The following is a 13496-nucleotide window of genomic DNA, read 5'->3' as shown; positions in this document are numbered from 1 at the left end:
AATGACGGGCACTTTGCAATATGCCAAGGAAAGCAAAGAGAAGCTAAGGGCTTATCTAAGAGTGAGATGACCCTGAGATGGTGGCAGAAGAGCAGAAAGTTTGAGGAGAGCTGAAAGGGTGGGAGACATATTTGGGAGAAATAAAAGGAGTCATGATAACAGAAGAGAGGGTCTGAAAGGTGGATGGTGAAAAGAGAAAAAAAGTAGGAGAAAAGAGAAAGTTAAAAAAAAGTGATGGGTTTATATCTGAAGCATCAGCCAAAGCAAGCATGAAAAATATAGAGAAACTTAGGTTTTGTAGTAAGATTAGAACACAAATATTCTGGTAGTAAGTGAGAAATTGGGATGATGCATGCAAGTCTCTAAATGAATTAGAAGGTGTTTGAAGGGTGGCGTTTTGTAAGATGCAATGTTCTGGGTACCTCTGTTAGAATGAAGAGCCAGGTGGTTGCACAATCAACCAGGGCACTTATCTGCCTTCTTAGGTAGATGCATGGTGCAGAAAGCCAATGAAGGAGTGAGTACATGATTCCTGAAAGACATTCATTCTGTTAAAAATAGCATGGTGTGCAGGTGCCAGTGTAGGACCAGGGTGGGCAAAGTCAGAACTCACATGATGCCAGGTTATAATCCAACAGGTTTATTTGATAAGCTTTTGGAGTGCAGCCCCTTCATCAGATGCAGTGAGAGTGGAGAGCACACAGACAGAATTTATAGGCAGAGAGATGAAGGACAGAGAGATCAAAAGATCATACAACTGGTGTGAGTCTCTGCAGGTGACCTAGACTGTTAGACAGCGAGTAAAGTCAATGTCAGTGCTGTGCTGTCATGACAATCAGGCAGATCGATAGGCGTATACTAAAGGGGGCTTCTCAGGTCAGGCACTGAATTGTAGGTGTGAGGCCTTGTCCAGAGTGTGTGTGTGTGTGTGTGTGTGTGTGTGTGTGTGTGTGTGTGTGTGTGTGTGTGTGTGTGTGTGCGCGTGTGTGTGTGTGTGTGCTTATGAGTGAGAGAGCATATGTGTGTGAGAGGGGGTGTATGAGTGAGAGAGCATATGTGTGTGAGAGGGGGTGTGTGAGCGTGTAAGAGAGTGTGTATGAGACAAGGTCTGTGTGAGTGTGTGTGTGTCTGTTTGTGTGAGACAGAGTGTATGCACATGTGTGTGAGAGAGAGTGTGTGCGTGAGATAGTGTCTGTGTAAAAGAGTGCAATATGTAATCCAAACTGTACCAACTAATTAAGGTAGAGTCAGCATAACAATTTATCAAGGTGATGCTGTCAAAAAAGGAAAGTAAGGGAGATTTTACAGAAATAGAACTGTGTGGTGGGGACACCTGTATTGCAACATGAACCCAAGTTCATGATAGAGGTCGCCTTCATATGTACAGAACTTGGCTATCAGTCTCTGCTTGGCAATTCCACATTGTTGTGTATCTCGGAGTCTGCTTTAGAGGACACTTACCTGAAAATCGGAGGCTGAATGCCCTTGACTGCTGAAGTGTTCCTCACTGGGTGGGAATATTCCTGTCTAGCAATTCTTGCGCGGTGTCCATTCGTTCATTGTCATAGTGTCTGCATGGTCTTGCCAATATACCAATGCCTTGGGGCATCCTTGCCTGCAGCATATGAGATAGACAACATTGGCTAAGTCACATGAGTTTCTCCCGTGTACATGATGGATGGTGTTCCCACATCTGATGTAGTATCCATGTTGATGATCTGAAATGTTTTGCAGAGGTTGCCATGCCCAGGTTGTGCGGCATTGCGGTCAATGTTGTCCTGAAGGCTGGGTAGTTTGCTGGAAACAATGGTCTGTTTAAGGTTTGGTGGTTGCTTGAAGGCAAGAAGTGGAGGCATAGGGAAGATCTTGGTGAGATGCCCATCATCATCGATAACATGTTGAAGGCTGTGAAGAACGTGGTATAGTCCCTTCGCTCCAAGGAAGTACTGGATAATGAAGGGTACTTCATTGGTTATATCCTAAGTCTGTCTTCTGAGGAGGTCAGCGCTGTTTTTTGCTGTGGCACATCAGAACTGGCGATGAACGAGTTGAAAATCATATCCTGTTCTTATGACACCATCTTTCAAAACCTTCAGGCATCCGTTGCATTCCACCTCATCTGAGCAGATCCCGTGTTTGCACACGGCTTGTCCATAGGGAATGGCATCTTTAGTAGGTTTACAACAGAAGCTAGAGAAGTGCAACATCACAAAGTTATTTGTGGGTTTGCGGTAGAGTGAGGTACTGAGGTGTCCGTCCTTGATGGAGATACATGTGTCCAAGAATGAGACTGAGTTTGAAGAGGTAGTCCACATAAGTCTGATGGTGGGATGAAACTTGGTGATATTGCAATGCGGTTGTTTCAGTGGTTCCTCGCCATGAGTCCGAAGGAAAAAAATGTCATCAATGGATCTGGTGTATAGCATTGGTCAGAGGTCCTGCGCAGCAAAGAAGTCTTGTTTGAACTTGTGCTTGAAAATATTGGCATATTGGGGTGCAAATTTGGTCCCCATGGCTGTTTTGTTTGTCCGAATGAAGAACTGGTAGTCGAAGGTGAAGACTTTGTTGTCGAGGATGAAGCAAATCAGTTGTAGGATGGCGTCTAGAAAATGGCAGTTGTTGGTATTGAGCACTGAGGCTGTTGCAGCAATGCTGTTATTGTGGGGGATGCTGGTATAGAGTCCATTGAAATGTCCATTGTGATGAGGATTCTTCCTAGTTCAACTGGTCCGTGGGTGCTGGGTTTCTGTAAGAATTCTGTTATGTTGCAACAGAAGTTGGGGGTTCCTTGTACAAAAGGTTTCAAGACGCCCTCAACATGGCAAGAGAGGTTCACACACAGGGTCCCATTGCTTGATACGATGGGATGTCCAGATGTGTTGGCTTTGTGTCTATAAACTCTACGTCTATGTGCCCTCCTCTCTCACTGCTCCTGATGAAGGGGCTGCTCTCCAAAAGCTTAAGTGATTTCAAATAAACCTGTTGGACTATAACCTGGTGTTGTGTGACTTCTGACTTTAAAAATAGTATGATAGAAACAGTACCTTTCTGTTTTCATTTGCATTTTTCATGATAGTTATCCATAATCGCTCCATGGTATGATATCGTTTACTTTCCACTGGCAATTGCCTGTTGATGTCCTCAGAACTGAAGATAGGTTCTAGGTAAAGCCAGGACCTCTGACACAATAACCACTCATCCAGGACATCCTGAAACAACATGGAGCACAATATTGTGTAGTCCTTACCAGTGTTAGTGATAAATACAACTGCTGAATTCACTCAGGTGAATTAATTTGACTAGATCCCATAAAAAGGTCAGGTTAAATCAACGACTTTATTTCTATGAGAGTTGGAAGACCAAGTTTTCCAGTATTCCTTTTCAGTATTATTTTACTTAACATTGATATATGAACCAGAAATTGCATGGCATGCCTAATAATCCTTACTCACCTGGGTCATGCGCAGCTTGTTTTCCCAACTGCTGATCCTCGCTTCATATGCCTTCTTGAAGGGTGAGAAGGACATGCTCTGTGTCATGACAATATGGTCATCCAGTAACTGAGAGGCTTCATCTGGACTTTTCAGAATAAATGTTCCAGTTTCTTTGTATGGCATGACGTCAAAATTAATATCTTCCCACTCACCCTCCATCTTATCGAGGGCCTATGAATAAGAAGATATCAACATTAATAGAGGGAGATCTCTTTATTTGCAAAGAAAGGAGGAATGGCCACTGATCTCACTCTGCTGTGTAATATAATCATAGCTGATCCTTTATATCAACACCATATTCTCCCTCTCTCCCTGTGCCCCTTGATATCTTTCAACTCTAGAAATTTCTTTCTTAAATTTATCCTGGGACTTGGCTTCCATAGTCTTCTGTGGTAAAATTTCACAGATTTACCATCCTCTGAGTGAAGACATTTCTCTTCATCTCAGTTGGAAATGGTTTACAGCATATCCTGAGATCATGGCCACTTGTCTTGAGCCCCTTGGCCAGAGGGAACACCATTCTTGCATTAAGACTGTCCAGCTAATCAGAATTTTGTATGTTTTGAAGAGCTTCAGCATTTTTTCTCCATGCTATTGCAGCCTCAGGGACAGCGCTCACAGATTTGGAGTAAAGTGGCATCCTGTGGCCACTTATGAAATCAAGAAGCCTTGGTTGGAACAAAAAATAGAATCTGTATTAACTTTGTATGCATTTTTTAAAAAATTCTGTAATTAAAATAGCACTAGATTAATTATGGCAACATATTCACATTTTACTTTATTTACATAAATATTTGTAACGATAAATTACAATACTATATGTTTTCCATAGCTCACACTGCTCAGAGTCCTAGAGGATTCCTCCCTATGTCTCTTAGTGGAATCTATTTAGTGTTCTGCCTCTTGTACAATACCACCATCTTTTCCACACAGTATATAGTGACAATCTGAGAAACCGCAGAAAATATAGAAAAGTTACAATACAAAGAGGTCATTCAGCCCATCATGTCTGCACCAGATGAATAAATTAGCTGTCCATTCTAAACCAACTTACCAGCACCTGATCCTTTCCTTGCAGGTCACAGCTTCAAGCTGCAGATTCTGTTTTGTTTTTAAATTAGTTCAGGATTTCTGCTTCAGTCAAAAAACTGGGCAGCAAACCCAGAACACCTACCAAAACATTTTCCTTCATGTCTCCTCTATTCACCTTAACCACCCTAAAAGTGTGCCCTCAGGTAATTGATCTATCTGCTGGGGGAAACAGGGCTTCCCTGACCTCATTATTTTGTTCATCTTGATTAAGTCACCTCTCAGCCTCTGTTCTCAGGTAAAAAAGTAGCCTATTCAATCTTTCCTCATACCTGTAATTTTCAAGCCTTTGTAACACTCTTGTAAATCTTCTCTGTACTTTTTCTACAGAAATTATGCCCTCAGTGTTGCGGTAATCAGAACTGTACACAGAGTTCCAGCCATAGCTAACCAGCGTCTTTATACAGTTCCAGCATTATATGCCTGCTCTTCTATCCAAAACCTCATCAATGAAGAAAAACATACAATATGTCTTCTTTATCTGCCTGACCTGCCACCTTGGGAATTTTTGGTTATGTATCCCATGATGAACACGTATTACTAGGTCCTTTACATCTTCTACCCATCTCAATGTCTTCCTGTTTATATTGTGAAATCCTTCGCTTTATTTACCCTCCCCAAGTGTATAACCTCTCAATCCTTGCATTAAATTCCATTTGCTAATTTCACTGCCCCATTAACTCAACCATTGCTATCTTCCTGCAGTCAAAAAGATCCTCTTCATTATCAACAGGTTGTTACATTGCAATGAAACACTGCTGGTCTTTTTGAACAATGGTATCGGCAGGCATGTTGGCAGCAAGTAACAACAGTTGAGTTTCCACTGCAGCACTCAGATACTTTCGATTTTGTTTACACTGCAATGGGCAAATTTTAATTCCGCATAGGTCAACAAGCCAAATAGCCTTCTTTTATCAGGCAGAATCATTCTCTAATTCTATGAAGACATTAAGTATCAGATGCTACATCACAGTTAGATTAGGTTAGATTCCCTACAGTGTGGAAACAGGCCGTTCGGCCCAACAAGTCCACACCGCCCATGGAGCATCCCACCCAGACCCATCCCCCATAACCCCCACACCCCTGAACACCATCAGCAATTTAGCATAGCCAATCCACCTAGCCTGCACATCTTTGGACTGTGGGAGGAAATCGGAGCATCTGGAGGAAACCCATGTGCCCACAAGTGCGAAAATCAAGTTAGCCACCACATTCACATTGGAACAGAATGGTCCCAACTCTGCAAAACGTGATGCAATGTTATGCTGGATGCCTCCATGCTACTTGACAGAGCCATAGACTCTCGTAAAGTTCTCACAATACAACAAGAGTTTCTGTGTTCACATTCATCAGCTTTTGACTGCACAATGTCTCATCAAAACATTTAACTCAGTGCTCTGCGATAACAAGTGATAATAATAATCCACGTGTTTTTTATTTAATAAGAGTCATGTAAATCATGGTGATTTAAACTAATCACATGAATTTGATACCAGTAAGAGGGAAAACAGCAGTTAAGAATAAGCATGCAAAGGGAGAGGTCTCAGACATTACACTAGAAACCTGTATTTGATATTCTACTATGTACAGTTGTAAATAGAGCAGTATTGTTGAACATCAAGAATTGAGGAACCTTACTTGGAGATAAGGAGCCAGAAACTCCAGGGAGAGGGAATAGGCAGACACCCACAATCTGAGATACTCCTAACTGATATCTCAAAGTAACAGCAATATTGGCGTAGAGCACAAGATAGAGAAGATTTGACATTTAATGTTTTGCAAGGTCTGAAAGAAAAGTGACATCACATCGATTTTGTTTACACTGCAATGGACAAATTTTAATGCTGCATACATCAACAAGCCAAATAGCCTTCCTTTATCAAGTACGATCACACCCCCTCTCCACAATAACAACCAAAACAGAATCCCCCTCGTCCTCACATCCCACCCCAGCAACCTCTGGATCCAACGCATCATCCTCCAGCACTTCCGCCATCTGCAATCTGACCCCACTATCAAAGACATTTTTCCCTCCCCACCCTTATCTGCCTTCCGGAGGAGCCACTCTCTCCATGAGTCCCTTGTCCACTCCACACTCCCCACCAGCCCCACCACCCACGGCACTTTTCATTGCAACCGCAGTAAATGCAACATCTGCCCCTACACCTCCCCACTCACCCCCACCCCAGGCCCCAAGAAGACCTTCCACATCAAGCAGGTGTTAACCTGTACATCTGCTAACGTGGTATACTGTATCCGCTGTTCCCAATGTGGCCTCCTCTACTACGGGGATACCAAGCGGAGGCTTTGTGGAACACCTACACCCAGTTCGTGACAAACGACTGCACCTCCCAGTCGTGAAAGATTTCAACACCCCCTCCCACTCCTAGGATGACATGTCCATCCTGGGCGTCCTGCAGTGTCATATTGATGCCACCTGAAGGTTGCAGGAGCAGCACCTCATATCTTGCTTGGGAACCCTGCAGCCCAATGTGGACTTCACAAGCTTCAGAGTCTTCCCTCCCCTGGCTGCATCCCAAAACCAGCCCAGCTTGTCCCTGCCTCTTTAACCTGTCTGACCTTCCTTCCACCTATCCACTCTTCCCACCTCAAGCCCCATCCCCACCTCCTACCTACCAGCCTCATCCCACCTCCTTGACCTGTCCATCCTCCCTGGATTGACCTATCCCCACCCTAACTCCCAATTTACATTCACCTTTACTGGCTCCATCCCGGCCTCTTTGACCTATCTCCTCTCCACCTATCTTCTCTTTTATCCATCTTCCATCCGCCTCCTCCTCTCTTCCTATTTATTTCTGAATCTCCTTCTCCTCCCCCATTTCTGAAGAAGGGTCTAGATCCAAATCATCAGCTTTCCTGCTCCTCTGATGCTGCTTGGCCTGCTGTGTTCATCCAGCTCTACACCTTGTTATCTCTGACATCACAGAGGCATGTCATGTACCCCAAAATAATTTCCACCTACATAATTTAAATTTCTTATGCCATATGCCTGCTAAACTGACTAAACTGCCTGAAATTATAGATAATGGGAACTGCAGATGCTGGAGATTCCAAGATAATAAAATGTGAGGCTGGATGAACACAGCAGGCCATGCAGCATCTCAGGAGCACAAAAGCTGACGTTTCGGGCCTAGACCCTTCATCAGAGGCTCTGATGAAGGGTCTAGGCCCGAAACGTCAGCTTTTGTGCTCCTGAGATGCTGCTTGGCCTGCTGTGTTCATCCAGCCTCATATTTTATTCTGCCTGAAATTATATCTGCTTTATTTTATCTATCCCCATCATGTTTTTGTAACATCATTGAACATGTTCGCTGGCTCATGATTTTGAACCGTGACAGAAATCACATGAGAACAAGGTTATAATCCAACAGGTTTATTTGAAAACACAAGCTTTTGGAACATAGCCCCTTTGTCAGTTGAAGGGAGACTTCTCACTTCACCTGATGAAGGGGCTATGCTCCAAAAGTTTGTGTTTTCAAATAAACCCGTTGGACTATAACCTGGTGTCGTATGATTTCTGACCTTGTCCACCTAGTCCAACAGTGGGACCTCCACATTTTGAACCATATTCAGACTCTGATTCTGTCTCATACTGATGTATGCCCTAAAATAGTACCAGAGATTAGAATTGCAAAGTTATTCTTGCATCAATTTTATTGGATTTATTTTGAATCCATTATACTTGAATTTCTGATTTTTAGAAAGTGAAACATCAAGGAAGTTAAAAAAAAATCTAAAGTAAACATTGAAGATTGCCACTTTTACAGAGATTTAACTCAAAAAATGTTGAAGAAGTGAAATCTTTGGCATGCGATAATGTTGCTCTGAAAAGCTACCTTCCAGATTGTGACTAAATTAGGCACTAAAACATTTCAAAGAAATAGAGGTGGTTTCATTGGGTTTTGGTGCATTGCAATATTTTTTGGCAATAGAGTATATTTTAAGAGGAATAGAATGGAATAATTCATTTTAAACCTGCACAGAAGTTTGAAGCATGGTTCCAGTCTCCAAATTATTCAGAAGAAATATATGCATGGAAAAAGACAATAAAATGTGAGGCTGGATGAACACAGCAGGCACAGCAGCATCTCAGGAGCACAAAAGCTGACGTTTTGGGCCTAGACCCTTCATCAGAGAGGGGGATGGGGTGAGGATTCTGGAATAAATAGGGAGAGAGGGGGAGGCGGACCGAAGATGGAGAGAAAAGAAGATAGGTGGAGAGGAGAGTATAGGTGGGGAGGTACGGAGGGGATAGGTCAGTCCAGGGAAGACGGACAGGTCAAGGAGGTGTGATGAGGTTAGTAGGTAGGAGATGGAGGTGCGGCTTGGGGTGGGAGGAAGGGATGGGTGAGAGGAAGAACCGGTTAGGGAGGCAGAGACAGGTTGGACTGGTTTTGGGATGCAGTGGGTAGAGGGGAAGAGCTGGGCTGGTTGTGTGGTGCAGTCGGGGGAGGGGACGAACTGGACTGGTTTTGGGATGCGGTGGGGGAAGGGGAGATTTTGAAGCTGGTGAAGTCCACATTGATACCATTGGGCTGCAGGGTTCCCAAGCGGAATATGAGTTGCTGTTCCTGCAACCTTCGGGTGGCATCATTGTGGCACTGCAGGAGGCCCATGATGGACATGTCATCTAAAGAATGGGAGGGGGAGTGGAAATGGTTGGCGACTGGGAGGTCCTACCTACTAACCTCATCCCACCTCCTTGACCCGTCCCTGGACTGACCTATCCCCTCCCTACCTCCCCACCTATACTCTCCTCTCCACCTATCTTCTTTTCTCTCCATCTTCGGTCCGTCTCCCCCTCTCTCCCTATTTATTCCAGAACCCTCACCCCATCCCCCTCTCTGATGAAGGGTCTAGGCCCAAAACGTCAGCTTTTGTGCTCCTGAGATGCTGCTGGGCCTGCCGTGTTCATCCAGCCTCACATTTTATTATCTTGGATTCTCCAGCATCTGCAGTTCTCATTATCACTATGCATGGAAAAACCTTGGAATGATCTTCCGTGAACTGGCATCAGTTATGCAGACCCAATCTACATCTTTTAGGACCCGACCAGGCTCGTCTGAAAAGTGGCAAGTAACATTCACACCTCACAAATGCGAAGCAATGACTAAATCCGATAAAAAGAAATATAACCACTACCCCTTGACATTCAGAGGCATTACCTTCACTGAATTTCCCTCTATCAACATTCCTGAGGGTTATCATGATGAAAAATTCAACAGAACTAACTGGACAAATGCAGTTTCTACATGAACAAGTCAGGTTAGGAATGGGTGAGTAGGAATAGGAATAGGAATAGGAATAGGAATAGGCTGGGTGCACAACTCACCTTCTGACTCCCCAAAGCCTGTCCAATATCTACAAGACACAAGTCAGGAGTGTGATGGAAGGCTCCCCACTTGGTTGGATGAGCACAGCTCCAACAACACTCAAACTGCTTGACGCTATCCACGGCAACACAGCTCACTCGATTGTCAACATATCCATAAGCATCCACTCCATCCACCACTAACACTCAGTTGCAGCAGTGTGTACTGTCTACAAGATGCACTGCAGAAATTCACCCAAGATCCTTAGACGGCACCTTCTAACCCACATCACTTCAATCTAAAAGGAGGAGGGTAACAGATACATGAGAACATTACCATTTGCTTATTTCTCTCCAATCATTCACCATTCTGACTTGGAAATATGTCTCCATTCCTTCCGTGTTGCTGGGTCAAAATCCTGAAATTCCCTTCCTAATGGCATTGTGGGTCTACCTACAGCATATGGATTGCCATGGTTCAAGAAGACAGGTCACTTCCACCTTCTCAAGGGCAACTAATTTAGATAAATTTAGATAATTTAATTCAAATAAATGTGAGGTGTTGCATTTCACTAAACCAAATCAGGGCAGGGCTTACATAGTTAATAGTGGGGCCCTGGGGAAGCAAACAGACCACGTGGTAAAGGTGCATAGTTCCTTGAAAGTGGAGTTGCAGTGGACAGGGTAATGAAGAAAGCACTTGGTACACTCATCTTCACTGGTCAGAGCACTGAGTAAAGGAATTGTGATTTCATGTTGTAGCTGTACAGGATATTGGTGAGGTACCTATAGAATACTGTATACAGTTCTGGTATCCCTTTTATAGGAAGGATGTCGTTAAACTTGAAATGGTGCAGAAAAGATTTACAAAGACGCTGATGGCACTGGAGGGTTTGAGTTATAGGAAACGGTGAATAGGCTGGTGCTTTTTTCCTCGGAACATCGGATTAGGATACCTGGACAGTGTGGATGATGTGGACTGAAGGATATGTTTCTGTGCTGCACGTGTTTTTTCTTCTTTATTCATTCACAGGATGAGGGCATCGCTGGCTAGGCAGCATTTATTGCCCATCGGCAAATTAAGAGTCAACTACATTGCTGTGGGCCTGGAGTCATATATAGGCCAAACCAGGTAAGGATGGCAGTTTCCTTCCCTAAAGGACATTAGTGAAACAGACGGGTTTTTCCGACAATTGGCAATGGATTCATGGTCATTTTTAGATTCTTATTTCCAGATATTTATTGAATTCAAATTCCACCAACTGCCATGGCAGGATTCAAAACCAGGTCCCCAGAATGTTGTCTGGGTATCTGGCTTAGCAGGACAGCAATAATACCACTAGGCCATCACCTCCCCACGACTATGACTGTAACCAGGGATGGGGGATAAATGCAAGCCCACATCCAATGAGTGAATTAAAAAATGGTGCGGCACAGTGCCTCAGTGACTAGCACTGCTGCCTCATAATGCCAGGAACCTGGGTTTGAGTTCACCTTTGGGCGACCACCTGCGTGGAGTTTACACAATCTCCCCCATGTGTGCATGGATTTCCTCCAGGTGCTCTGGTTTCCTCCCACAGTCCAAAGATGTGGAGGCTAGGTGGATTGACCATGCTAAATTGCCCACAGTGTTCACGGATGTGTAGAATAGAGGGATAGGTCTGGGTGGGATGCTCTGAGGGTTGGTGTGGATTTGTTGGGTTTAAGGGCCTGTTTCCACGCTATAGGGACTGTACGAATCTATGACTAACAATCCATATAGTCCCAAAATGGTCTATATTGATTTACACTGAATGGTTTTATTCATTGACTCCAATATTCTATTACTTTCACTGCAACATTAGCCATTAAACTTCAATAATTTGTGCATAACAATCTTTTCCCTTGTATACTTTCTTAATGGTGTTCCTTGAAAATAAATATGTTTTGCGTTAGCCTTACCAACATGTATGTAATTACATTTCTCCCAATTTACTGCTGTGCAGTCCACTGTCCTAGCACATCAAAGTCTTTCTATATTTGATCTCACTCCTTTGCTGCCCACACCCTTGCATAAATGTTGTTGTCATTTGCCACTTTACTGATCATGTTTCACCACATCCTTATCTGAGTCATTAATAAAGATAGCAAATTATAAAAGGATTAGGATTAACCTCAACGGACATCATGTGAAATCAATTTCCATCTTGAACCTCATTAGCTACTGATAATATTTTGATTTTGGGATTGGAATAACATTTCTAATTCAATTTATTAAATTCTTACTGATGCTACAAGACTACATTTTGTGAATTAAGAGTATAAAATAGCAATGACAAAAGTAGAGATTGCTGGAAAAGTTCAGCAGGTCCGCCAGCACCTGTAGACAGAAATTAGGTTTAACGATTTGGGTCAAGTGACCCTTCCTCAGAACAGTTCTGAACACTTGACTTGAAATGTTAACTGTGATTTCTCTCCACAGATGCTGCCAGACCTGCTGGGCTTTCCCAGCAATTTCTACTTTTGTTTCTGATCTACAATATCTGCAGTTCATTCGATTTTCATTTAGAATAAAATTCCAAAATGGTTTCTGAAATGCCTACCTGTTCTATGGCATACTCCTTTCCAGCTACTTCTGCCACCTTAGAAATGGTTTCTACATGATCTTGAAGATTCATGTCCAAACACCGGGCAAATGTTAGATTAGTCTTCGGCTTGACTGATATTTGGATTTGTTCTGATATCATCTCCCAGTGTCTGTTTCGCATGCCAGGATTCCGCAGTGCTTGAATCAGTGGGATATATGGCTTAAAGCTTTCAACCATTGATCGGATTTTGACTGCAACTTCTGCAAGGCCTGTAGACAGTGAAAGAAATGTCAGACAGCAAGGGTTACAGTATTTCATAGATTTTTGAATACTGTGAGTGAGGCTAAAAAGAGGAAGGAACAGAAAATCCATAAACTGCTGTGCTTTATATTGTTACTTATCGAAAGTTAAGTTGCTCTTCCTGAAAGGCAAGCTAAATGATATCCCATTTGATAAAATAACTATAGGAGTATAATACATATACCTTGAACTTTTAAACAAAGGCCACTTTGCTAAGGAAAAGGCATTGGGTACATTAGCTATAATGTTGCAGCATGAGGAGCAGGGAGCTCAAATAGGGTCATACAGTCTGGAGAACTTTCAAGGAGATGTTACATGGCCAACTTTGTGAGACAAATAAGACTAGCGCTTTTTTTTTAACTCAATGAGTGTGCCTGACTGGGAGGCAACAGCCTATTGCTTTGTCTCTTTCTTCCTATTTGCAACTCCTGTCAGCAAAGTATTGAGCTGAAAACCTATTGATAGTCATTCTTATGTGTTACAGCAGTGTTCCTGAACAGGGTTTTCTTATAGTGTCCCCATCATCTGTTGCAAATGGATTTCAGCCAACTACAATTGTTCCTGGAAGAGAACCCAATGCCATCAGCTTTGTATGCATGCAGAATAACTTGGAATTGGAATACCAATTGGGACAATCTATGATTTATCCTTGCTTCACGAGTTTAGTTACCAGTTGAAGAACTTTAAAGTTCACATTCTGCAGAATTTTAATTT

At 43.0% G+C, this 13496-nt stretch overlaps 1 protein-coding gene across 1 annotated transcript in view; it reads right to left on the bottom strand.

Moving 5' to 3' along the window:
- The window catches only part of dnah1 (dynein, axonemal, heavy chain 1), a 392016-nt gene that overhangs the window by 266377 nt on the left and 112143 nt on the right, over nt 1-13496 (bottom strand). Inside the window, exons 20-22 of the mRNA XM_059649497.1 lie at nt 12498-12751; nt 3453-3665; nt 3045-3209 (exon numbers count right to left, since the gene is read on the bottom strand). Coding sequence (XP_059505480.1) covers nt 3045-3209; nt 3453-3665; nt 12498-12751 — 632 coding nt within the window. The remainder of the gene's footprint in view (nt 1-3044; nt 3210-3452; nt 3666-12497; nt 12752-13496) is intronic.

The sequence above is a fragment of the Stegostoma tigrinum genome, chromosome 11 (assembly GCF_030684315.1).
Source record: "Stegostoma tigrinum isolate sSteTig4 chromosome 11, sSteTig4.hap1, whole genome shotgun sequence".
In the NCBI taxonomy this organism is placed as follows: Eukaryota; Metazoa; Chordata; class Chondrichthyes; order Orectolobiformes; family Stegostomatidae; genus Stegostoma; species Stegostoma tigrinum.
The sequence above is the reverse complement of the archived record's forward strand: the minus strand, read 5'-3'. Positions and strand labels throughout refer to the sequence as shown.